The sequence below is a fragment of the Propithecus coquereli genome, unplaced genomic scaffold (assembly GCF_000956105.1).
Source record: "Propithecus coquereli isolate 6110/MARCELLA unplaced genomic scaffold, Pcoq_1.0 Scaffold89, whole genome shotgun sequence".
Lineage (NCBI taxonomy): Eukaryota > Metazoa > Chordata > Mammalia > Primates > Indriidae > Propithecus > Propithecus coquereli.
Window position 1 is genome coordinate 1,816,158 of NW_012155173.1, and position 25,512 is coordinate 1,841,669.

The 25,512-nt window shown below is 55.4% G+C and overlaps 1 protein-coding gene across 3 annotated transcripts; it reads left to right on the forward strand.

The window, feature by feature from the left end:
* The first annotated feature begins 697 nt into the window (after positions 1 to 697).
* On the forward strand, positions 698 to 25,512 carry LHX6 (LIM homeobox 6). Of its 3 annotated transcripts, XM_012664389.1 has the most exons (10): positions 698 to 880; positions 2,029 to 2,100; positions 2,480 to 2,662; positions 3,007 to 3,128; positions 11,989 to 12,209; positions 14,998 to 15,098; positions 15,314 to 15,409; positions 15,624 to 15,798; positions 18,953 to 19,056; positions 23,331 to 25,512. In XM_012664389.1, exons 1-10 carry the CDS (start codon positions 797 to 799, stop codon positions 23,349 to 23,351), a joined length of 1,179 nt encoding a protein of 392 aa, XP_012519843.1. In that variant the 5' UTR covers positions 698 to 796; the 3' UTR covers positions 23,352 to 25,512. The 3 variants fall into 3 exon arrangements, with proteins under 3 accessions (XP_012519843.1, XP_012519844.1, XP_012519846.1); XM_012664390.1 differs by lacking the exon at positions 18,953 to 19,056 and having other exon boundaries at positions 731 to 880; XM_012664392.1 differs by lacking the exons at positions 698 to 880; positions 18,953 to 19,056 and adding an exon at positions 1,107 to 1,228.

Genomic DNA, 25,512 nt, shown 5'->3' on the forward strand with positions numbered 1-25,512 from the left:
AGCAGAGGTACCTGTGCAGGTGTGTGAGAGTATGTGTGGATGCCTCGAGTCCGTGTAAATGATGTGCACAATCATTTGCATCAGTGTGTACACAAATATACCAGGCATGGGATTGCATCAACAGAGCATAATGTGTGACCTCCTATGGAATCTATCTCCGCACATGGTATGGCCATGGGTCCCTCTTATCCCTGTGAGTGGCGGAGTGTCTGAGGGTGATGGGTGCCCCTTGAGGGAAGGGCGGTAGTGAGAGCTGTGTGGATGTGTGCCCGACGGTGCCTTTGTATGTCAGCGTGTCTCTGAGTCTCTCTACCAGCAGCTCTGAGTTCCTGTGTGTCTCTGTGTCTGTGTGTATGTCTCTGAGTCTCTGCCTCGTTGTGTGTGTCTTGCTCTCGCTTGGAGGGGAGGGGATTGGTCACGCATGACTCATCTTGAACCGAGCGGGGCTCCAGCGGCAGGGCGGCCGCCGCCGCAGCTGGAGGGGGAGGAGGACGAGGAGGAGGGAGAGGAGGAGGAGGAGGACTACCAGGAGGGGGAAGAGGGGGAGGAGAAGGAGGGGGCGGGGGCCTCTCCAAGTTTGTCGGGACCTTCCTCCGAGGCAGCCGCGGCGGCAGCCAGGGAGGCCGGGGCTGCGCGCTGGCCAGGGGCGGGGGCTGGGGCCGGGCCCGGGGCGACGGGGCCAGCGTCTGCGCTCTCCTCCTGCTCCTGCGGCAGCCTCGGCTCCCACTGCGGCCGTGGCCCCCCTCGGCGCGGCTCTCCGCACTGCGCGCCCGCCGAGCCCGCCGCTCCCCGGCCCATGTACTGGAAGCATGAGAACGCCGCCCCGGCGCTGCCCGAGGGCTGCCGGCTGCCGGCCGAGGGCGGCCCGGCCGCCGACCAGGTGAGCTAGCGAGCGAGTGGCGAGGGGCCGGGCCGGGCCGGGCAGGGGCCGGGACCCCGCCGGGCCGGGCCGGGTGGCGGGCGGCGGCGGGGAGGAGGGGTGCGGGGGTGCGCCTGCGAAGTGTGTGTGTGTGTGAGTGTGTGAGCGCGCGCGAGCGCGAAGGGGGGGTCGCGGAAAGCAGGAACACATTATGCAAATGTTGGAGGAATTTCTCAAAAAGCGATTTAGCAAAGACACAGGCGAATCAAGAGGAGGCGAGGCCGGTATTGTCCGTCTGAATAGGCGCTGATAGCGCCGATGCGCCGGGGGCTGTGCGGGCGCAACGCTGAGAATCCCGACGCTGGGCCGGTCCCGGGCGCGCCGAGGGCTGGAGGGTGCTTTTTCCTCCTCTGGGACGCCTCTCTTTTCCCTTTTTGGTCCGGTTTCGCCCCCGATCTCTCCTCCCATTTTGTTCCGGGTTTCCCTCCGACCAGCCCTCGAAAGGCGCCTGAATCCGTGTCAGTGTAGCCGCTTCGATTTCGCGGCGCGTGTCGCGCGGGCGGGCCGATGCTCCCGGCGCTCCGGGTTTTATTTTCCTCAACCACCCACCCCCATCTCCTTTTTATTTTCTTTCTTTCTCTCTTTCCTCCTTTTTGCATTTTGTGCCGAGAGGAGGAGAAGGGAGCGAGGAAGGGGGGTGGGTGGAGAGAGAAAAAATTCGATTTTTAATTACTACCATTAAAAAATCAAATTTGCAATTCTTTGGGCGGCCTGATGGATCTCACTGATTGACAGTTGGAATTGACACTCTGGCTACCTCTTATCTTGGGCATTCACGACAATTTCTAATTGCAGGTAGTTTGTGTGTGTGCGCGTGTTTTTTTTCCCCCTCGGAGGCTTGGATTGCAAGGGAACTAAGCGATTACTTCAAGAGCCACGGGTTAAGTGCAGGGAAAGGGGGAGAGAGAGGGAAAAAATCCAATCCAAATTCAAATTGCTTCATTAGAGAGACACCGCTTTTGTGGGGAAGGGCTTTAAATGCCCACTACAAAGTTAGGACTCATTGTTCGGCGCCGGTTTATATAACAGGCGCGGGGAGGCGCTGGGCTCAGGCTGCGCGGAGCCAGTTCAGCAGCCGCCGCCGCCTGCGTTCCCTCCCCCTCCCCCAGGTGATGGCCCAGCCAGGGTCCGGCTGCAAAGCGACCACCCGCTGTCTTGAAGGGACCGCGCCGCCAGCCATGGTGAGTCCGTTTGGCCCTGCCTTCGGTCCCCTGTCCCCTGGCGGCACGGCCCTGGGGACCTGACCAGGCTTTCCGGCCACGAACCGCTGCCCATGAGCCGGGGGACTCCCGGCGGGCGCCGCCCCTCTCCGAGCCTCGGTTTTCCGGCCGGGAATGTGGGCTTTGACAGCCCCCAGCACCCGGAATGCGCGTGGTGGAAGTTGGAACCGTCCCTTCCTCTACAACAGGCACTTCGAGTCCTGTCCTTCAGTCTACCGCGCGGCGTCCGGGGAAGATTTCGTTGTCAATTGGTGCGCAGGGCCCCAGATTTGTCTCCGAGACAGCGGCAACTCTGGGCGCCCGGCTCAGCGCTGCGCTCTCCCTCTCTCCCCCGCCGCAGGCTCAGTCGGACGCCGAGGCCCTGGCAGGAGCTCTGGACAAGGACGAGGGTCGGGCCTCCCCATGTACGCCCAGCACGCCATCTGTCTGCTCGCCGCCCTCTGCCACCTCCTCCGTGCCGTCTGCCGGCAAGAACATCTGCTCCAGCTGCGGCCTGGAGATCCTGGACCGGTATCTGCTCAAGGTGAGACAGGGGTAGGTGTTGTGAGCGTGTTGGCGGAATGTGGGATGCAGCCCAGGGAAGCAGCGCCGGCGCCAGGTTCACTTAATTCCAGATACTGGCTCAGCTGCTGCCCGACCGCACGGTTTTGGACAAATCGGAGGGTCTCTGCGACCCCGGGTTCCGTCTGAGAAATAGGAAGAATTTATTTATATTTCCCTGAGCCTCAGTATTACAGAAGAAAAATAGGGGAGTCACATGCACCTTCCGAGCTGCAGCGCCTCTGACAGCAAACGGGGCCCGGGAGGCTGGGGCCGGGCGTGACAGAGGCCCCGCTGAGCTGACCCCCATCCCCGCCCCCTCCCTAGGTCAACAACCTCATCTGGCACGTGCGGTGCCTCGAGTGCTCCGTGTGTCGCACGTCTCTGAGGCAGCAGAACAGCTGCTACATCAAGAACAAGGAAATCTTCTGCAAGATGGACTACTTCAGGTAGGCTGCTGCCGCCGGGCCAGCAGTGTTGTCGCGGGTAGGCCCCGGGTGCATTCGAAGGCCACCTTTGCGGTGCGTGGTCTCCGGCTCCAGAGCCCCGGCGTCCCGAGTGCACCCCGGACGCTCCGCGCCGGCCCAGCCCGCCGGCTCTCCGGCTCTCCGGTGTCGCGAACCCAGAGCTCCAGGCGGATGCCTGCAGAGGTTCTGGCCGCGATCCACCTCCTGTTCCCGCGGTCCAGTGGCTTTCGGTCGCGTCTCTGGATCCATCTCGGGTCCTACCTGAATCCCAGGCTCCAGTTCTGACCTCGAGCGCCTCTGTCGGGTTCTGACGTCCCCGGTTCTAGCTCCGACACGCTTGGACCCCGGCCGCCATCTGGCTGCATTTCCAGTGAGCTTTGCCTCTGGGTTCCAACCCTACTCCGACTCCAGTCGTGCTGGGGTCTCTCCTGGGCCAGACTCTGAGCCGGGCTCGGACTCTTGCCCTGGCTCCCCCGGGCTCCGCTCGGGGTTCGTGTCTGGTCCATCCCCAAGCACCAGCGCCGCAACCGTCTCAGATCAATCCTGTATCCAAGTGCCTGGTCCTAAGCCCCAATCTCGGTCTCCGGCTCCGCCTCAACTCATACCCCAGCGTCGCTGAATGTCTCATTTCGAGTCTGGGGTCCTGCGTGCCCCGCCATGTGCCAGTTCCCGGCCCAGCTTCGCTGTTGTTTCCTGCTCCGGCTTTAGCCTCTCCCCGGTCTAGGCTCGGACTTTGGGCCACCGAGACGGGAAAGAGGAGAGTCAGGCGCTGCAGCCCAGAGCCCTGGGTAGGATTACTTTGGGCTGCGCTCGCCGCCAGTCGCATCCTTCTGCCGCGCTGCCGCGTCTTGGCCGCTTGCTTGTGCCTTGCTTCTAGCCATGCAGCCCTGACCTGGTCATGGGGTCGAAGTCACTGCAAGGTTAGGGGCGTGCAGCGTCAGTCTGCCCACCTGATCCCAGCGGGAAGCATGAACCAGGCCTGAGGTCTGACCACTGGGCCTGTGGAGTCCGAGGAGAGTGGTGTAGAATTGGTTCCTGGGAGGGACGCCTGTTCCCAAGTGCTTTCTCAGGAAGTGGAGAAAGCTGCTCCCTTATAACCACCCCCACACCACACAGACATCCTTCCCATCCTTGCATGGGAAGATGTCATGGCTTCAGTCTTCCTGGGTAGACCCCCTGTCCCAGAAAGAGCCTCTGAGAATCAGGGAATATGGAGGAAAGCAATGCCCCCTCCCTTTCCCCCTAGCATAGAACTTCCAGGGAGCTGGAAAGAGAGGACCCTGAATCTAGGAGGAAGTCTGCAGCATTTTGAGCTGGGGTACTCTGAGGAAACCATGGGAGGCATGGTTAAAGAGGTGGACTCTTCCTTTATGTGATGGGTGTGGAAAAGTGTGCAGCTGGGATGTGTGTGTGTGGGGGGGGCGCTTAACCAGGTGGCCCAGGACTCAGTGTGCAAAGAGCATGTGTGTCTGTATTATCTGGGATCTGTGCATGGTGCTGGCAAATGCATCACTGAGCAGGGTCAGGAGTATGTGGATAGGAGTATGTGTGTGTTCCTTTATGGACAAACATTTGTCTTTTAGTTCAAGTATGTGGCTATATGTGAATGTTTAGACTGTGTGTGTGTGTGCATGCGTGCACGTGTGCAAGGTGGTCGGTCAGGACAGGATTACATCTGGACCAGGATTGGAGGTGAGAGGGTGAGGTGGGGTGAGGGAATTCGGAAGCCCCATCATTCCCAATGCCCACCCTCTCCTCTGAGGGGGCATTCCTGCTTAAGGCCCTCCACCGGGGCACTGAGGGATGAAGGGTATGATGTGAACGTGTATTCGAGGATGTGGTCTGCTGTGTGTGTGGTCAGAAGAGGGTTATCTTGGTGCAGTGTGTAACCAGGGTGTGATGTCTCCTCCCACTGTCCCATCTGACCGTTGGTTTGGCCACGGGCAGGAAATGGAGGTTAGAGTCACCATCTAGCCACCTCCCTGCTCCAGGCCTGATTCCAGTTGGTAAAAAACAAACCAGCTGCTGCTTGGGGGCTCCTTGGATCCATCAGCTGCCAGGTTGAGGGCTCCAGCTTGTGGAACTCAGCAAGATGGTGTCTGGGCTCCCTCATAGAGTAAGTCAGGGCAGGACCTCTCTCCTGGCTCTCCTGGTGACAACAGACCTGGCAGCCTTACTCGATACCTGCCCAAGTTTCTTCCCTGCTGCTCGAGCTCCAGCTCCTGCCCATGCTGGACTGAGCCTTCTTGAATGCTGTGCTTTACTAGACCTTGAAACTAGTCAAAACTCCAGTGTTCAGAGCCTCCACTCATTCCAGAGTCCCCCTTCCCACTGCAGCGCGGTAGAGGGTAGGGCATGCAGCCATCGTGGGAAAAGGCAGGAGACTGGGCTTGGTCAGGCCAATTGTGACCTTGGGCAAGTCACTGAATCTTTCTGCCCTTAGTTCTCCCTTTCCAGAGCTGTCTCCTTGGGCTGCCAAGGAGGCTGCTGTTGAGGGAAAGTCTCTATGAAGGCTCTCTAAATGGCAATCGGTATGAATGGGCAGTTGGTATGAATGCCTCAATTATCGCCATTGTCAGGGTGGCTACTGGGCACAAGCCTGTGATGGCATTTCTCCAGGCAGCTTGAGGGTCACAGCCTGCCTAGAGGGATGGGGCTGGGCTGCAGGTTCTGAGCACTAGTCCTTTTCCTGTGACAAGACCCCCAAGAGCAAAACTAAATCAGATTTCTGGTTAAGAAAATGGAGGCAATAAAAGCTCACATTCCCCAGGTTGAGGGTAGAATTGTGGCTTTTCTGATCATTTTCCCCCCTGCTAGGTCTCCCTGCGGGCAGAACCCATCCCTGGTAGCCCCACCTGTAACAAAAATAATAAAACCCACAAAAAGGGAAAGAAAAAGCCGCTGAGTATGCCAGGCAGGGACTATTGCGTGCGCTGCACTGCAGCCCAGGCTCTGGGTGGCTGCTAGGAGGAAGCTCTTCCTGGAGCAAGCGTCCATGGTGGCCTGGGAGGCAGTTTCCCTCTCAAGAGCTGGAGCTTGGGAGGGGTCCTGTGCTGAGATTCTCTAGGCTTCTGGTTCCTGGAGCCCATGGTCATGGGTCTGGTGGGATATGGACTGGCATGCTCTGCCCAAAGAGAAGCCAGGATCTCCCAATGGGAGGGGGTAAGGGAGTGGCCAAGGCCACATGGTGGGGGCACCTTGGGGTCCTATGGTCCTCTAACCTCTGGTCTTTCCCCCTTGGGAAGGGTTTCTATTCAGTTCTACTCCCTATCTTGTCCCTCCTTGACACCCTCTTATGGACCCTCCTTCAGTCTCCATTGGCAGAGCCAGCATTGTTGGCTCAGGAAGTTAGAGGTTAGGAAGGAACTCCAAGTTCACCAGGGAGGGGGGACTGCAGAGCATGGGGGAGTCAAGGAGGTCCAGTGCTCTTCCTGACTCATTTGCATTGTTGGGAGGGGTTGCTTCTCCACTGGCTATGTGTTCTTGGCTAGGCCACCGAAACTCTGCCTCAGTTTCTCCAATTCACATTCCAAACAGGATCCTCAGCAACCCTTATAGGCTCAACAAGATCCCCACCTCTCCTCACTCCCTGGGATTCCTGGAAGAAAAAAAAAATGACTACAGCCAGAGAAATGTGATAGGGCTTTTAATTTCTTCACTTTCTTGTTAAGACCATTTTTCTTTCTGTCTTCTTCCAAGCAGTGAAGAAAATGCTGGGGGAAAAATAATGTTCTTTTTGGGGCATTCACATTTCCATTGCCCCCAGACAGCTTCCCATAGTCCCCTCCTGCCCACCTACCTACAGCCGCTGCCCCACAAATAGGGCACGGCCTGATCTGCAGTGCCCTCCTGGCTCCTTCGGCCTCCTGGAGCATTGTGCCCATTGTAGAGTTAGGCAGACCGATGCCCTGAGAAAGTGGAAAGTATCCTGCCCAGGGTCACACAGTGAGAGAGAACATGGAAGAGGCGCCGGGCAGGGATGAGGATACCCGTCATCAGAACGTTTCGGCTCTTCTCTAAGCCAGGAACTGGGCTAACCCTCTACCTGCTTTATCTCATTTAGTCCTTAGGGCCACCTGTGTGTATGATACTCTCATAATCCCCACATTATTGGGGCGGAGGGGACTGAGGTCCTGAGAGGTGAGGACACACAGCTAAGTGGTAGAGCCTGGATAAGCCCCACACTGCCTGACTCCACCATCCTTGCCCCTAAACACCCCATACTCTTCCATAGGCGAAATATGTCAGCCACCTGTCTGCATCCTGGGGTGGTAGAATGGCAAAGACCTCTCTCCCCCACCCCAGTCCTAAGATTCCCTGCCCAGGTTGGTTGGCTTCACACAGGGAGCACCCACTGTGTGCTCTAATGTGTGACTCTCCCTGAGTGGCCCTGGAAGCTTTAGGGCAGGAGTGACCTCCTCAGAGGCCTGTGAGTGGATAACTTTGCCAAGATTAGGTCACCCTGGTCCCTGGCCCTCCTGCCTTCTGATACTGGGAAGGGGGAGTAAAGGGTTAACTGTCTCCCCTTGTGTTTATGGGGGTGGGGGTTCAGAGAGTGCCTAAAGACTGAAGTTCTTGTTTCCTGCTTGGCCCAAATGACTTAGGGCAAGCCCCCAACCTTCTCAGGCCTCGCGACTTGAGCCCAAGTTCTGTTCACGGTCTCTATCGGGAGAACCTCACCCCCTCCCTCGGAGCGAGGGTCCCAGGGGAGGCTCAGAGCAGAGCCGGGAAGAGGCCCCCCACCGCGGCCGAGAGCGGCCCAGCAGCCGCCAGCTGTTGGGGGACAGATGTTGGGGGAGCTGAGAGGGGAGCTGGGGGAGGGGCCTAGGGCCGGGACCTCCGAGGCGAGGGCCGTTTTAACCTCTTAATTGCTGGTTCTGTTTTTTCTGGCTTCTCCTAAGGCTTTGCCTAGAAGGGAAGGAGCAGAGAGAATAGGAAGGGCTCCGCCTCCAACCCACCTTCTTCCCCTCGTGAGATCTCTCTGTGGCCATCAAGTGAGTGTCTTAAACCTGAAATAAGTGAACTCCAGTTTGAGTTTCGGCCCCTCGGCTCAATAGTTTTCTAACTAACGTTGGTGTTCCCACGCTGAGCTTTGGTTTCCTCATGCAGAAAAGGGGTAGCTTAATCATCGGGGAAGGGGTCGTGGTGAAATTCCGATGGGCTCATTCGTTGGGCCTCATCCATCCAACAAATAATTACTTCGCGCCTCTAGGTAGCGGGGTAAGTAGGCCGGGAAAGTGAGCCAGACTTCGTCAAGGGCACGGAGCTCCCTCGGCACAACCACGAGTACCCCAGACATCTCTGTTCCCCATGCAGGGGGTGGAGGGCATGGCGCAGCGCAATGCCCACCCTCTCCTTTTGGCAGTTGCTGGGACGCACAGTATCTGTCGTACACCTCTCCGGTTCCAAAGCGCCTCAGTCCTTTGCGCCTTTGCCCAAGGCGCGCGGGGATCCGGCGAGGGGCAGGTAGGGCCTGGACCGCATGGCAAGGCTGGGGTGGCAGTAGGCGCACCCCCTAATCCCTTTGGAGCTCTGGTCACAGCTCCGGAAAACCCCTTTCTTGGAGTTTCGTTGTCTCCGCCGCCGATTTTGCTGCTTCCGGAATCGGGCGGCTCGGGCCTCGCAGCCCGCCGGGGAAGGAGTCTGTCGTTTTGTCAGAGCCTCGATCCGTAAGCCTCCTCGCGCGCTTTGTGCCGCTGCCCGCTGTCCTGGGTGGGGGACATGCTGCAGGAGCGGCCCACGCAACCAAACCTGCATAAATGGCTCCCTACCCCCACCCCAAGGATCCAAGTGCGAATACGATTTCGTAGACTGGGCTGAGCCACCGGGAACGCAAGGAGATCCTAGGGCTGGAGACAGCTCCAGGCATTTGGGGTGACATGCAGGGGGTGAGAAAGTTCTTGAGAGGTCACTCGTGGCGGCCGCCTCGGAGCAAGGGGATGGGGATACTGTGACCTACCTGTGTAGGCGCAGAACGGACTCGGGCGTCAGGGACTCGTGAGGCAGGAAGAGCAGGGGTGCGCAGGGAGCGTCCCTGGCCGAGGACGAGGAATCCTGCAGAGCCGAGCTCGGGGATCCGGGACTGCACCCTGGGGCCGTGCACCGGCCGCCGCGCACAGAAACCGAAGGCCGGAGACTCAGCCGCTCTTGACCCGCCTCTGAAGGCCGGGACCTTCCCTGCTCTGGGCTCTGCCCTCTCCCTAAGGACGCTCCCGGCCTTCCAGAGGCGGCTGGGCCCCTGGCCCGGAGCGCGGGAGTTTCCAGACCCCGCGGCCCAGAGTGGGGACCCGGCGCGGCCAGACCAGGCGCCCTTCCTGTTCATCCACCCGGGACCTCAGCTCTCCTCATCCTCAGGCCAGCTGCTCCGCAGGTTCGAGGTACTTTTTACACCTCAGAGGGAACCTCAACCCCGGCCCCACACTCTGTGGTCTCGGGTAAGTCACTTGCGGTCTCTGAACTTTCGATTCCACGTATGAAAAACGGATTCGTGAGTCCCCGCCACATCGGGTTGCAACGAAGCGGAGGGGGTGCAATGAAGGCGTTGCGCCCCTGACCCCGGCCCGCAGCAAGGGCTCTGCGCACACATAATCGCGCCGACGAAGCACACATAATCGAAAATCAGCCTCTCCTCCCCGGCCGGGAAGCGCTCCCAATCCGGATACCACCTGCCGGGCGGCGGAACCCGGGGTCGGCCCTTCCGCGGGATAGGCTGGGTTGGCTGGGTTGGGCAAAGTGGTTTCCTCTCCCTTTTACTGCGGGATTGGGAACAGAGACTGCGGGCTGTGCTGGGCTCTCCCCAGGGGAAGCCGCGTTTCCGAGGTCAGGACCCGCCTCTGCTTTGGGGGGCTGTTGACTCCGCAAAGGTGCGCAGCGCGGCCCGAGCTGTCCGCGCCGCCCGCGGCAGGATCCCCTTGCGCTCCTTGTCGCGGAGTGGCGCTGGGGTTATGTCTGGGAGCAGGGACTGGCCAAAGCCTCTGCGCTCCTGCACTCGATACAGCCCAAACCCGTGTTTTCTCAACCGACGTTTGCTTGAATTTGCCAAGGCTGGCGAGGCTGTAACCAGAGCGTTTTTGCTGGAGGGTTTCCTCCATGCGCCCCTCCGGGTGGAAGGGTGCTGGCCCTGGGGACACAGAGGCAAATCTTCTTATCCCCCGCCCACTCCAGCAAGGTGAAAGAGGTGAAAGGGGAGAACCAGGAACCAGACATTTACAAACCAGTGTGGTCAGTTCTGAGAGGGATCACAGTGGGGAGCTGTGGGACTCCGGAGGTGGGTATTTCGGGAATGGGAGCAGTCAGCGCTAAGGCCTGGGGGTGGGAAAGTGCTTTGGAGGAGACCATAAAGACCTGGGACTGACCTCCCATTGTGGCTGGCTGGGACTCATCCTTGGGTGTGTGTGGGGGGGGGAGGGAGATCTTGAAGTTAGAAAGATGGGCCTGAGGACTGAGGAGGATGTGGTTTGCTGCATTCTGTAACCCCCAAAGGTCTGGGACCAGAACCTAAGGTAGAGTGGAGCCAACATAGGATTGTAAGCGAGCGGGGACAGTATTCCACGGGCATACTGGAAACTTGGCTGTGACTTCCATGTGGAGGATGAGTTGGTAGGGGTGAGACTGGAAACTGGGAGGCCCCAGAGGAGGCTAGCAGTGAGGGGTGCAGGGTGGGAGCTTGGCCCAGGAGGGCGGCTGTGGAGGTGGAGAGGAGGAGACGGATCCCAGAGATACTTGGGAAATAGAACCAACAGCGCCTGATGATTGGCTGCATGTGGGGTTGAGGAGAGGGAGGAGTGCGTGATATAGATTTCCGAGCTTGAGGGGCTGGATGAGTGATGGCACCATTCCCTGAAATAGAGTGTGCACCAAAGGAAACCGAAGCTGCCAGGGTTGGGACAGAGTCACAGGTGAGTCATCCACTTAGAGAACAAACCTTCCCTGATGCCTGATGCCTGATGCCTAGGGGTCAGGAGCTAGGCTGACTTCGGGACAGGGTGAGACAGACTCTGCTGCTTCCTGGAAGGGCTTCCAGTCTGGTGTTGGAGCCAGCTGCACCCAAACTACCACATTACAAAACAAGGGAGAAGAAGAAGAAGCAGAATCAAAGTAGATTTAAGGGGCAAGGGGACATTCAAGCTGGGCTTTTTAACATTACTATTAGCTCCAGAGTCTGGGATTAACTGGGTACTAAGTAGACTGCAAAGCACTAAACAAATAGCAGTAGTCATTGCTGTTCTTTAGTTCAGCTTTGGGCAAGGAAAATGAGAACACAGAGGAATTAAACAATTTGTCCAGGGTCACCCCACCAGTAAGCGCCTATCTACCTATTCTTTCAAGAAACTCTGAGCTTCTGTATAGCTGGGGCTATAGTTTATAGTCATCTCTGGAGTCAGACTGGATAGGGTTCCTATCCTCGCAAGCTGTGTGATGCTGTGCAAGTTACTTTACCTCTCTGTTCCCATTTTCCTCACTTGCAAAATGAAGGTTAATTGGGATAATCAACATGAAATACTTAAGAATCTTTCTGGATAAGGGATAAGTGCTCAAAAATTCACCTATTATTACTATTATGTTTTTCTAACACTTATGACGTATTTTAATGAGCAAATTAATAAAATATACAGATGTAAGTGATCATCATAGAAAATTTGGAAAATTCAAAAAAGCACCAAGAAGAAAATAAAAATCGCTCACCAGTTCACCTTCTAGGTGGGACTTAGCTGGAGAGGGGTGGTAAATCCAAGCAAAAGGTGATGCCTGAGGGGAGGAAGGCCCTGAGGGGTGTAAGGGGCAGAAATGACCTATCTGAACCGAACCTCGCCACTCCTGTCCCTGCCCTCTCAATCCACAGCCGATTCGGGACCAAGTGCGCCCGGTGCGGCCGACAGATCTACGCCAGCGACTGGGTGCGACGGGCGCGCGGCAACGCGTACCACCTGGCCTGCTTCGCTTGCTTCTCGTGCAAGCGCCAGCTGTCCACAGGCGAGGAATTCGGCCTGGTCGAGGAGAAGGTGCTTTGCCGCATCCACTACGACACCATGATCGAGAACCTCAAGAGGGCCGCCGAGAACGGTACCCACCCCGCCCCTCCCAGCACCTTGGCGCCCGGCCCTTTCCCAACTCAGCAAACTAGGAACCGCCCTCACTCCTCCAGGGACTGGGCATGCCCTATATCGCCAGGAGGCAGCGCGCGGGTGGGGCTGCGCATGGAGCGTGAGCTTCTGGCTCTACCATTTGCTTGGGAGTAAGAAGTCACTGCGATTCTTTGCAACTATGTTTCCTTATCTGTAAAATGGGGCTAAAGATAGGACATCTTCCCAAAGATAGATTAGCGGATATGGTGTATAAAGCTGGGAGGCACTCACCGAACTCTAGAGAAGATTCTCACGATGAGGCGCTTACTCCACCTTTGGACAGCTCTCCTGGGCCGGGGGGCTCATCTCCTCCAACTGCCTGGAACCCAGCTTGGGCCAGTCCTGGAGAGATAACATGACCCGCATTCTCCCAACTCCTATCCTAGTAGCTCCAAGCCAGAAGTCTGAGGGTGGATTTCATGCTGCACCAGGGTCTCTAACTGAGGGGAAGGGGCCAGGTTTCTGAGTCTGGAGACCCAGCCCCTCCAGCCAGCCGTGCTCACTGGGAAGTTTTCTTTCCTCTCTGGCCTCAGCCCCATCTGTGCAAGATAGATATTGGACTAGAATGATCCCTAAGTCTCTTCTGGCTCTGATTCCCCAAGACACATAGGCCCAGGGCCAGGGTCCAGGTTTTCCAGGGATCCTGAGGGCTGACTCACAGGTGGGGTGGGAGCTGGAGAAGAGGAGTGGAAGCTGGGCTGTGGGCAGAGGCAAGGACCCTTCCCGTAAGTCCCCTGTCAGGGTCTGTGGAAGCTGCTAACTTCTGTGTAACATGGATTATTTCATGTAATCCTTACAAAAGCCCTAGGAAGTAGGTGGTTTGTCACCATTTTCCAGGAAAAGAAACAGGCAGACTTGCCAAAGATTACATACTAGTAGGTTTGCCTGACTCTAAAGCCCAGGCTCTTGAGCACTATGCCATACCATAGCACCTCATCCCCAAGCTCCAGAGCCCCTTAATCAGACCTCATAAAGCTGAGGAAGCTACTGGGATGTGACTGCCTCTATGAGTTTCATTTTTCTATTTAAAAAGATGGGCATGCCAATCCTTGTCCTGCTTGCTTTCCTATATGATATTAATACCACAAAATGTCTGCCCCATCCCCAGTTCCTCTGAAGAAATGGGTATGGACCAAATTGCCTCGATTTCTAGGCCTGAGCCTGGGGACTAGTCAGGGACCACCAGAGTGTTCCTGGCCATGGCCTTACTAGGACCATCATTTTCTCCTGCCAGGATCAGGGATAAGTGGGCCTAAGTGGGCAGCAAGTGAACCTGGTGTTCTATAAAGTTATCTGCAACAGTGTGGCAGTCAGCAGTCTAGCTGGACTGGAAACCCAGGAGCCAGAGCTTCCCTACACCGTGGTCCATCAGTGACCACAGGCTCCTTCCATACCTGGACCAACCAGGACCACCCGTAATCACAGTCTTGCCAATTACGCGCTAGCCCTCATAGCCACAAAGACCTCAGATTCCTGCCATGCAGCGAAACTTGAAGACTGGGGACCTCAGCTCTCTTACTGAACAGCCATCAGGGCCCACTACTGTTTTACTTTTTAAATATAACACACACATACACACACGTGTTCATGGTAGAAAAATTAGAAAAGATGGTTAAGAAAAAAGAAAATAAAGATCACTTCAAATGCCACCTCCCCTCATATTTTAGTATGTACCTTTCCAGATTTTTTTCTACATATGTATTTAGAATTTTCAGTCTTTCAACATAATTTTTTTCCTAATTAAAAAAATTACAATAAATTGTGAATAGTGGTTATCTCTGGTGGAATTACTGGTGATTTTTATTTTCTTCTTTGTGCTCATGGGAATTTTCTGAGTTTTTGATAAGGACCATATATTACTTTTATATTCAGAAAAATGAAGTATTAAAAAGTAAAATGGGAATATATTTAGTGTTTTAGCATGATTGTAAAAGTAATATAAGTGGGAAGAGAATATTTGACATATACCTCTTAACAAAAATCAACCCTTAGAGAAGTAAAGTGACACATGATTGTTTTTTAAAAACCTCAAAAGGGTTGGGCATGGTGGCTCACGCCTGTAAATCCCAGCACTTTGGAAGGCCAAGGAGGGAGGATAGCTTGGGGCCAGGAGTTCAAGACCAGCCTGAGCAACATAGTGAGACCCCCCCATCTCAAAAAAATTACTTAAAAAACCTCAAAACTTACAGAAATATTGAAAGTAAAGAATCTCCATAATCCCCCCCCCTCAGAGGCAAACCACTGCCAATACCTTATCCTTCCAAACTTTTTTCTTCCACTCGTTTTTATAAAATTGGGATCACAGTTCTGTAACCTGCTTGCTCTCTCCACTAGCCTTTAGTTTCCCCCAGTTTAGCTAGGAGGGAGCCCAGTTTGGGGCATCAGGGTCAGCCAGCTTTCAGATCCTAGTGCAAAGGTCCAGGGCAGGGGCTTTCTTCTGTCTGAGCCTCAGTTTCCTCGCTTGTAAACCGGGGATAAGGCGCCTCTCCTTAGGGCTGTGAGATGTAAAGAGCGCTCCGAAAGAGAAGCGTCCGATACCAAGCAGACGCTCAGAAACAGAAGCCCCTTCCCCAAAGACTGAGCTCAGGGACTAGGACCCTGGGATCCCCGCTCCCAGCCAATTCCCGCTCCTGACCCTTCCAGGGACAAGCCCCCCACCCCCGTCCTTTCCAGGCTGCCACTAGAAGAGATGGGGACGCGTGGTCAGCCGCTTCTATCGCCCCCAGGGAACGGCCTCACGTTGGAGGGGGCAGTGCCCTCTGAACAGGACAGTCAGCCCAAGCCGGCCAAGCGCGCGCGGACGTCCTTCACCGCGGAACAGTTGCAGGTACCGGGGCAGGCCGCCCGAGGCCGGGTGTGGGCGGGGCCGGGGCGTGGGCGGGGCCGAGAGGCCCCCCTGGCTCCGCCCCTCGGCTCGGACCCGCGGGTGGCGGGGAGGGGCTGTAGCTGCCGGGGCGTGGCCTCTGGGCCGGAGCCTGTGATTGGGCCGGGGTCTCCGAGACCTCGGCCGCCTAGCGCCTCGCCGCCCTCCCGCGCCCGCAGGTTATGCAGGCGCAGTTCGCGCAGGACAACAACCCCGACGCGCAGACGCTGCAGAAGCTGGCAGACATGACCGGCCTCAGCCGGAGAGTCATCCAGGTGGGACCGGGGGTGGGCGGGGCCCTCGGGTCTGGGGCGCGGCCTGGGGACTGGGGACAAGCCCTCCAGCTTGTGGCTGCGCTCTGGAGCAGAGCGTCGGGGTGCACGTGGCCACCCCTCTTCAGGAAGCGGCGAGGCAGTCCCGCCCGGGGGCCCCCGGAGGCGCGTCCGACCCTTTTCGGTGAGGCTGAAGCTGCTGAGGCTGTCGTTCCAGGTGTGGTTTCAAAACTGCCGGGCGCGTCATAAAAAGCACACACCGCAGCACCCAGTGCCGCCCTCAGGGGCGCCCCCGTCCCGCCTCCCCTCCGCCCTGTCAGACGACATCCACTACTCCCCGTTCAGCAGCCCCGAGCGGGCGCGCATGGTCACCCTGCACGGCTACATTGAGAGTAAGTGACCGCGATTCCCAGGCCTCTGGGCCTGCGGGGGGCGGGGGCAAGGGGAGGGGGAGCGCACGTGGGCGGCCGAGGCCGAGGCGTGGGGAGGCCTCATGGAGCCTCGTGGGTGAAGACGCGCCTCCGAGGTCACTAGGACACAGCGGTTGGGGCAGGTGGTAAATTCTCCGGCTCTGCCTCAGTCGGGGCGACCCTTAGCAGAGGCAAGTGATTGAGTCATTCAAAAACTACTTTCAAAGCACCCACTCTGCGCCAGGGCCCCAGGGCTGGAGAGAGAGCCAGACGCACACGGGCCCTGCCCTGTGGAGCCTGCGTCCTGGTGGGCATGGAGCAATAACCAGGCGGATGAGCGTGTGGTTTTACTTGGGGTGATTCCTGTGGCAAAGGTGCTGGAGGAGTGTCTGGAGATGCTGGATGCGTGGGGGCTGCCTCTCAGCAAGCTGAGACCGGAAGGATAGGTGGGATTTAGTGGGGCACGTTGATCGGGAACTGAATGCGCAGGCCCTGGTCCAGAAAGCACCACGAGTGTGTTTGGGGGAGCAAAAAGCCAGTATAGTGAGGGTACCCAGGGTGGTAAGGCCTTGAGCAAACCACCTAACCACATTGTGCCTCAGTTTCCTCATCTGTAACCTGGGATTTCAATGACGTCTATCTCACCGGGTTGCAAGAGTCCATGTATACATTCAGTAAATATATTCCGAGTGCCTGCTGCGTTCTTTGTGCTAGGATACGATAGTGAACACAGTAGACCAAAGCTGCCATGCTCCTGGGGCTCTCGTTCCAGAGCGGGAGGTGGGTGGAGACACCGTGAACCCTCTGGGGAGATGCAGGTCATGGTGTGGTGACCTTTGAGCAGGAACCTGGAGAAGTGAGGGAGCAGCCTCAGGGACATCTCAGGGGGGTGAGCACTCAGTGAACCTGCCTCTGAGCAGGTGCTTGTCACAGACTTTCTTTCCCTTTGAGGTTGTTTCCGTCAGGTGTTTCCTCAAAGCTGGGCATGACCAATAAAATAGAAGTGAACACAAGACACACATGCGTGAAGACACACACATGCGTGCAGACACACACACACATATCCTCCCTTTTCTGGCTCCAAGTAAAAGGGAAAAAGAAGGAAGGTCAGAGAAAGAACTGCTGCTTACAGAGCACCCGCCAGTGCCAGACACTGTGCTGACTGTGTCTCTAACCATCACAGGTCCCCATCCCATGGAACAGAGGAGGCACCAAGGGCCCACTGTAGGTTAGTGGGAGCCAGCACTCTGTAATGATCAAATATGGGCGTAGGTGTCAGACTGCCAGGCTTCACATCCCTGCCACTTACTAGCTGTGTGTCATTGGCAGTTTCTTAGCTTCCCCGAGTACTAGTTCCCCCACCTGTAAAAGTAAGGACAATTGAGTACCTATTTCAAAGCAGTGTTATCAAATGAGATAACTGATTTAAAATCTTCAACATTTAGTAAGTGCCGGAGAAGTATTAGCTGGTCTTGTGATAGTGGTTTTGATCGGCAGAGCTAGGAGTGCAAAGTCCTGTCTGCTATACCAGGCCTCCTGTTGGAAACCATGTCTCTTTATACTGTTTCATTTCTGAACCATCTGCTCATTTGGAGGGACTTTTTCCCCCTTTCATTTCTAAACGACGACATACGTTCAGGCTACATAGAGCCGGTTAAACACTTGATAAAGGTGCCAAGGGCCAGGGGCTCTGGGCTACCAGCTAATACTTGGTGTGGAGTCAGTAATGAATCTAGGTGACCCCCTTGGAAGTGGGGCCATAACCTCCAGAGTATTTGCCAGGGCTCTGTCCACACACTCCTAGATCTTTCTTTGATGCATTGAGAAGGGGCTGAGGTGCCTGCTCTTCTTCCCCTAGGGGAAGGGGCTGAGGTAGAACCTAGCTTGGAGCAGAAGATGTTGGGGTGTCTGGACCTGCCACTCTTGCTGCATGACCCTAGCAATTTGCTTTAGAGTTAACTAAAGTCACAGAGTCTTGAATTTTCTGAAGCTTTAGAGCTGGAAAGTTGATAAAAGTGTTAGAACCAGACCCCAGAAAAATGAACTTTGGTTCTGCAGTTAACTAAAATCACCACAGAGCTTGGAATCTGATAAAAGCTTTGGAACAAGACCCCAGAAAAATGCACAGACACAATAGGTTTCCAAGTAATTTGAGGCTGTTTACGGACTCCTCAAACACCCCAGGTTAAGGACCCCCAATTTAATACAACTACTTTATTCTACAGGTGAGAGACCTATGGCTCAGAAAGGCACAGTGACTTGTCCCAAGTTATATGTCAGTTAGTTGTAAGTCATTGGGCAAGGCTCTTTCTTTGTGATCAAAGAGAATGAAGTCTAGAGAAGAGACAGGCAATAGACTTCTCCACTGTGGTGGTAAACATACTGAAGCATGAGAGATTTGGATCAGACACAAAGATGAACTTTCCCCAAGTTTTAGATGTTGGAATAGAGCACAGAAATTCATTCAACAAATATTTAAAGAGTACCACTAGATGCCATGCCTCATTCTAGGTACTGGGGATCCACAGAGATCTAGAATCTAGAAAACATAAAAATTCCTGCCTTCTTGGAGCTAACATAAAAATTCCTGCCTTATTGGAGCTTGTGTTCTAGTTGGCAAAGACAGATGATATAAAATAAACAATAGAAAGCTGTAGCAGGTCAGATAATAAGTGCTAAAGAAGAAAAATAAAACCCAGAGGATAGGGAGGGTAGGGGTGAGTGTTGGTGTTGGTTGCAATTGTAAATAGCTTGGTGACATATGACGGCAGAGTCCTCTGGAAGGCATGGGGTAGAGTTGTGGGGATACCCAGGAGAGACGAATGTACAAGGAGCTGAGGGAGGATCTGAAGAGGTGGGGTACAGCCTTGCTTGCAGGCGTTCAATACATATGCATTTAGGAGTGTGTGTTTATCAGTGAGCTGGACAGTTATACCTAGCCGTCATGTAGCACTTTATGATTGTAAAGACCTTCGTACAGCATCACCACCAACTCTATTGAAATCTTGCCCAGGGCCACCCAGGAGGTAAGTGGCAGAGATGAAACTGGTCTCAGGCTCTATCTGCAGAGCACGGGGCAGGTGGGATCCTGTGTGTGGCCTGGGGGATGGGCTCCAAGGCATCCTCTCGTCCACAGGTCAGGTACAGTGCGGGCAGGTGCACTGCCGGCTGCCTTACACCGCGCCCCCCGTCCACCTCAAAGCCGATATGGATGGGCCACTTTCCAACCGGGGTGAGAAGGTAAATGGAGCCAGGTTGGGTCTGGTGGGTCAGAGCCATCCTGCCAGGGATGGGTGTCTGGCAGCATGCCCTACTGTTGAGCCCAGCCCGCTCAGGCCCCCACTGCACCCCCAGAGCAGTTAATCCCGTAGCTGTCTATGGGTTCTATGTGTATGGTTACTCTAGAGGCCTCCTTGCACCCCTCTATACCCTCCCTCCCAACAAATGGGCTTCTTTTCAGATTTGTGATCAAGCTTTGAGGTCCCAGGGAAGGCTTATGTCACACACCACCCTGCCACCTCCCATCATCTCACTCATTCCTCCCTTACCTCCTTTTCATTCCTGTCCGCTGAGAGTGAATATCTGAGCTGGTGGGGCCCAGCAATAGCAGGTCAGCCAGGGACCTTGGTCAACTGGCAGGGCCTTGTCTGTGGAACCAGGATCTCCGGTTGTCTCAGACACTAGGACTGAACACCCAGAAGGGTGCTTAGACATCACCCCGTCCAGCAGCTTGAAGGCGTTGCTTTTTAAGCACTGGACCCCTTTGTTTGATCTTTTCTGTAATGCAGATGAAAGTGGATGGAGCTGCTCTGGTGACACCAGAGAGCGGATAGGAGCCTCTGCTCCATTCCAGCTCTGAGACACCTCAGTTAGCCTTGAAAGCCACTGCTTTAAGGCAAGCCCTCATTTTAGAAATGGGGAAATTGAGGCCCAGGTAGCTCAAGGTCAAAGCCTGGATGAGAACCTGCGCATTCATTCGTTCACTTATTCGTTTATTCAGAGATATTTCCCACATACTGCCTGTGCCCAGCAGTCCTCAGTCTGTTGCCAGGAGCATAGAGATGAGTAAAGCATAGTCCCTGTCCTTTAGAAGGCCACAGTCTGGAGGGAGAGACAGACCCTAACAGTTACAACGCAGCGTGATGACACTGTGATGGGGGAAGCCGGGGGAGCTGGGGAGCAGGTGGGGGCAAAGGAGAGACTCAGGGAAGACTTCCCAGAGGAAGACAACCTCTAAGCCCAGGCCTGCAAGCTGACTCAGAGCTTGTCAGGGAATGTGTGAGCCATCAAGGCTCTCAGGTAACCCTGAGCCACTCTAGTGTTGCTGGCACACAGGCATGGGAGGGAGAGCAGTGAGAAGCCGGCCACCCTGGCTGCCTGGCGGAGGAATCTGGGCTTTATCCTGGGGCAGTGGGAGGCCGTGGAAGGCCTGTTGCAGAACCGTCACTGTAGGGGTCCCCAGAGAGGCTGAGTTGGATGACGTGCAGTAAGAGCTAGGGAGCCCCATGACTCAGCAGGCGTGGTGGGCCAGGAAGTGGGGTCGGAGCTTTAGAACTGTAGTCAAGCCAGGGGCCCTCCAGTCTAGCAGGTCCCAGTCTTGGCGTGCCTCAGAATCACCTGGGCAGCTTGTAAAGATGCAGATTCTGAAGCCTCGCGCCTAGAGAGTCTTACGGGGAGGTCTGGAGTGGTGGGGCGCAGGGATCCGCGTGGGTAGTGCCCAGCCCATGGGGTTCTGATGGGCAGCTGGGGTGGAGACTGCCCCTCCAGGACAGTCTCTCTGGTTCTGCCCTCTGATTGAACACCTACTGTGTGCCAGGCTCTCTGTGCCGGGCACCATGGGGCAATGTATGTGGTGCAGAGGTGGAGACAGCCTGATTAGACAGATACATTTATAAGTCAATGGTAGTGCTCAGTGCAAAATCCTGCAGAATCTGGTGGTAGGTGAGCGCACCCCGGGAACGTCGGTCCCTCTGAGATTGTCCTGAGATTGTCCTATTCACAGTAAGAGCCACGGTTTGTTCAGCTCCTCCTCTGTTTGAGGCAGGCACTTTGCACATGTCATTTGGTTGACACCTGCCAGCCATTTTGCGGGTCTGGAGATGGCCTTCCTCATTGTAAAGATAAAGAAACTGAGGTTCAGAGAGGTGACATGGCTTGTCCAGGGATGCAGTGAGTCTGTTGGACTCTGAAGTCCGTGCCGTTTGGTAATGGCTTCCTTTCGTGCAGCACTTCATAGTTTACACGGTGGTTTCTCTGACCTTCACAGCCTCCCAGGAGGGTGAGTGTGATGACCCCTGTTTCACACCTGCAGAAACTTAGGCTCAGAAAGCAGTGCTCATCCAGAGTCACATGGAAAGCATAGGCAGAGCTGGCCCATATCCTAGGACCACCTGGCTCGGGGCCACCCCCTTCCTGCAGGAGGGCATCTGTTCTGTCTGGCCTGGCCCTGGGACTGCAGAAGTGAGCTGACGTGATCCCTGCTTCAGGGAGGTTGGGGGAGCTGACAGGGGCCACATGGTGAAGGGCCTGGACCATTGAGCGAGGGGCTTGGGCATTCTCTGCAGGGCAGGGAGTGGGCCTTGGAAGCGTGTAGGGCTGGGCTCAGTGCTTGGAGAGGAGCCCTTGCCTCCTGGTTGCTCAGCTAGGCCTGTGGTTCTGTCTGGTTCAGTCTGAAGGATGAGGCAGGCTAGGGTCTGGCAGCTTTGGCTATCGAAGGTTTCTGGCCCCTGGGTTTGCCTCTGAGCCAGAGTTCCCTTGCTGGGCTATGTCCCCAACTTTGCACCCAGGAGCTCTGCATTAAAGTGTTACTCCCTCTTTCATGTCCTTCTGCCATCTCACTGTCAGGCCTTTCTGCCAGCTCCCAGGGACCTTTCCTGTCCACATCTTGTCAAACCCACGGGGCCTGGTGGGCTGCAGGGTGCAGGCTGTGTGTGGTCAGTACAGGATCGTATGGGCTTTCTCCCAACCCCCTCTAGGCCTGAGCCAGCCTAGCCATGAGGAGACCTAGGGTCCCCCTGGGGCTGGCCCCTGAACCCATTGACCTAGACCAGCGCTGGCCCGGCCAGAACAGTGCTCTGAGCACTCACGGGGGCATCCTCTGCCTCCACCGCATCACTTGGCCACACACGCCTGTGAGTTTCCAGAACCACATTTCTTCCTGGTTGTGACCCCTGATCCCACAACTTCAGCATTTGAAATGTTCTTAAAAATCTGGGCCAAGTTGTCATTGATCAGTGGGAGAGACTGAGACCCATGGAGGAGAAGGGTCTTACCAGGGTCATCACTCTTGAGAGAGCTTCTCTTGATAAGAGCCCAAAGCCAGGCATCCTGGAGGCCAAAGTAGAGCAGTGCCCAGGTGGGGCAGGGAATGCAGTGTGAGCTCTGGAGTCAGGCTGACTCCGAATCCCAGCTCTGCCACCTCCTCCTGTGAGACCTGGGAACACAATTAGCTACGCCGAGCCTCAGTTTCTGCATATGGAAAATGGAGATTATAACAGTTCCCACCACCTGGCGTTGCTGTGGATAGTAAATGCAATAACCTGTGTAAGGAGCCTAGCACAGTGCCTGGCACACAGGAAGTACTCCGCAGGTGTTGGTTGTTATTGTGGTCACTATTACGGAAATCATCATCATTGCTTTCCTCCATCACCTCCTCGTGGTGCCTGATTCTGGGCAAGTAATTTCCTGATCAGAAAAGGGAACAGCCACGTAGCCATGCCCACCACGTGTCCCTGGACCACTGAAAACCTCCTCCCCACACCTTACTGTGAAAAGGCACATCCCGCTGACCGGCCAGCCAGTAATCCTTGACCTGAACTTCGGGGAACTGGCTGTGGCAGCAGCAGGGAGATGTCAGCCAGGCGCTTTAGGTGGGAGAGGGCGAGGGAGAGGGGCAGACGGTCCTGATTCCACTGTGTGTCAGGCACCTGGCATGTCTGAGCCACGTGCCTCTCGGCTTTGTGAAGATTAGGTGCACGTGAGGTGCTTAGCCCATTGCCTGGTCATTGTAAGCAGTCAGACACTGTTGTCGTGGTGGCCTTGGAGTGGCAGAGGCAATGCACCATGGTAAAGAGAGCTTGCTCTGGACTGGTCTCCAGTGCTGGGCCCCCTCTTCCTAGCTGTGTGATCGTGGGCTCACTCATTCCCACCTCTTCGAGCCTTGGCACCCGTGAAATAGAGATAACGGTGGGACCCCCTCATGGGGTTGAGGTGCAGCTTCAGTGAAACAGTGCCCAGTAGACTTTTGCTGCTCCCACTGTATCTCACCGAACCTTCCTGATTCTGAGAGAGAGATTTTGGCGTCCCCATTTTACGGATGAGCAAACAGGCTCAGAGAGGTGAAGTGAGTTGCCCAAGGTCCCACAGCAAAAAAGCTAACAATGCCAGGATTTAAACCCAGATCTGGGCCCTGAGCCCTCCCTCATTCTCCATGCCTTCAAGGTCCTCTCGGGGGGGCGGGGTGTGGGGTAGGGAAGACCCCCAGCTCAGCCACCTCCCATGCCCTCCTCTTGCAGGTCATCCTTTTTCAGTACTGACGCTGCCGGCACTTCCGCCTCTGTCCGTGGGCACCCCACAGCTGCCCCTCAGCTGCTGAGATCCAGTGTCCAAGCTGCGGCCAGGGATCCACCCGCCTCCGCATCCACCCCCATCCGCCATCCTGCCCACCACCAGCTCAGCCCTCCAGGCCCGGCCCTTCCCTCTCCTGCTGAGAACCCGCCAGGAGCACCACCGAGTCCTCCTCTTGGAAGGCAGAACTCCCTGAGATTTGGAATCAGGGTGAAAACAACAGCCTGTTTTTTCCATTTACACAGAAGTCATCTTCAGCTTAAGCTGATTACAATAGCAAAAGGCGGAATTGAACGGTGCGACGCCAACAGCCTTCTAATTTACAGGTTTTCTTTCCCCGATATTGGCCTTTATTTACTACTTCCTTGGAACCATCTCTGAATTCTGAATAGCTGACAACCCCCAATGTTATCCACTCTGTTGCTTTTGTCTGGAAAACTCTACAGTGTTTGTGGGATATCCCCAAAGGAAAGCTATGTTCTAATTTTATCATTTCCATCTGTCTGGTTATGTCAAGTTAATTCAGAAAGAGAAGAGACACTGACCAACCCTGAGAGGCCCAGCAGGGCAGAGATGGAGACCTGCCCAGACCGAGAAGCAGGGGGATGGGAGGTGGGGGGGAGACAAAGACCCCCCTGGTCTTGAGATCAGGGAGAGGAACATGGCACAGTGGACTGGGAGCGACACTAGCATTCTAAGGAGAGGAAAGAGAAAACTTGGGGTGGAGGGAGACCCTGCCCCCATCATCTGGCATATACGCAGGGAACATAGCAGAGATGGAATTTGATCGGTGCGATGACTCTTCTGAATGTTGGGGCAGTTAGAGTTGGGGACCCTTGTTGGCTACTTCTTGACCCCTGATAGGGATGACTGGGCCAGATCTTCTCATTTATGGGGGGCCAGGGAACAGAGCCCAGTGAAACGGCAGTCAGAATGTTAACTCGGGATCCATCTCTGAGTAGGGAGAGGGTGCTCATTGCCTAGGTGAGTGTGCCAGGCCCAGGATTCCAGCTGGCACCTCTGAGCTTCCCCACCAGCCCTGCCCAAGCCAGCCCCACACACTCCTGAGAACAGAGAACAGACACCGCCCCATTCACATTCACCCCATCCTGCTGCAACTCTTCCCCCCCAAACAAAAGGGCTCAGGCTACACACAACCATGATTTATGTTTTCAGGGGATGCCCATTTGTCTCAAGCTTATCCTGTAATCCCAGAACTACTTGATGTCCTGGTGCATTTTCCACTAGAAGTTGCTAGAAAGCATGTTTTAGCCCAAGTCCTCCTTCCTGCTGTGGTTAACCTGTTATGTTGCTTTTGGAAGGAGATGCTAGGACAGGGGAAGCAAGTTCATGGTACATATGCAGCCGTTGTCCCTGTTTTTACCCATGGCAGACATCGCTGACCCATGGTAGCTCTACTTCACTGAGGCTGGATGAGATTTCAAAATCCAGATGCTTGACATCGGCACTTACAATGAAAACCTATATGTCATTCTTGCTCTGGGACCTAGAGCAGGGACAGGCACAGGTGCAACCCAAGAAGGGAACCTGCTTTCTCCCCCTTCCAAAAATGGTTACAACTGACTAAGGGCAAAGACAAAGCACCACTCAGCACGTGGTGAGTACAGCTCAGTTCAGAACTCATCCAGTGGTAACATGTGCCCAGCCCTGTGCTAGGCGCTGGCATTAACGGAAGCGACCGGGTCTGCTCCCTGGCTGTGGGGAGCACACGTCTTTCTTTGGACCGTTGCTTCTGATGATCAAAGCCCAATGGCAACCACGTGGTAAATGGCCAGCCTAGCCCTGCCCAGGGTCACCCAACACCCACTCTGCCTTGAGTCTCCTCCCAGGGTCTATTCCTTGCGTGGATCACGTGGCCGTAGCATGTTACAGTTCAAACATGTCTCCACTATCCTGTTAAGAGCAGCCTGGGAACGTACAGGCCATCAAGACTATTTATTTAAATACAAAACAAAAGGGGAAAACACACACACGGAAAAAAATTGTAAGCACTTTTTTGTAAAACCAATGTCTGTTTTGTTATATACCTTTCATGTCGTGCTTTGTAAATGTCTTATTTGTGTAATAAAGTTAATGCAAGTAGAAGTGCTGGCACTTAAATCCAGAACA

Excerpts from the sequence above, each read along its gene's own strand:
- LHX6 (XM_012664389.1), top strand. The coding sequence starts at position 797 with ATGTACTGGAAGCATGAGAACGCCGCCCCGGCGCTGCCCGAGGGCTGC. Across the intron at positions 15,099-15,313 it reads TCACCGCGGAACAGTTGCAG|GTTATGCAGGCGCAGTTCGC; the intron begins GTACCGGGGCAG and ends CCGCGCCCGCAG. Across the intron at positions 15,410-15,623 it reads TCAGCCGGAGAGTCATCCAG|GTGTGGTTTCAAAACTGCCG; the intron begins GTGGGACCGGGG and ends CTGTCGTTCCAG.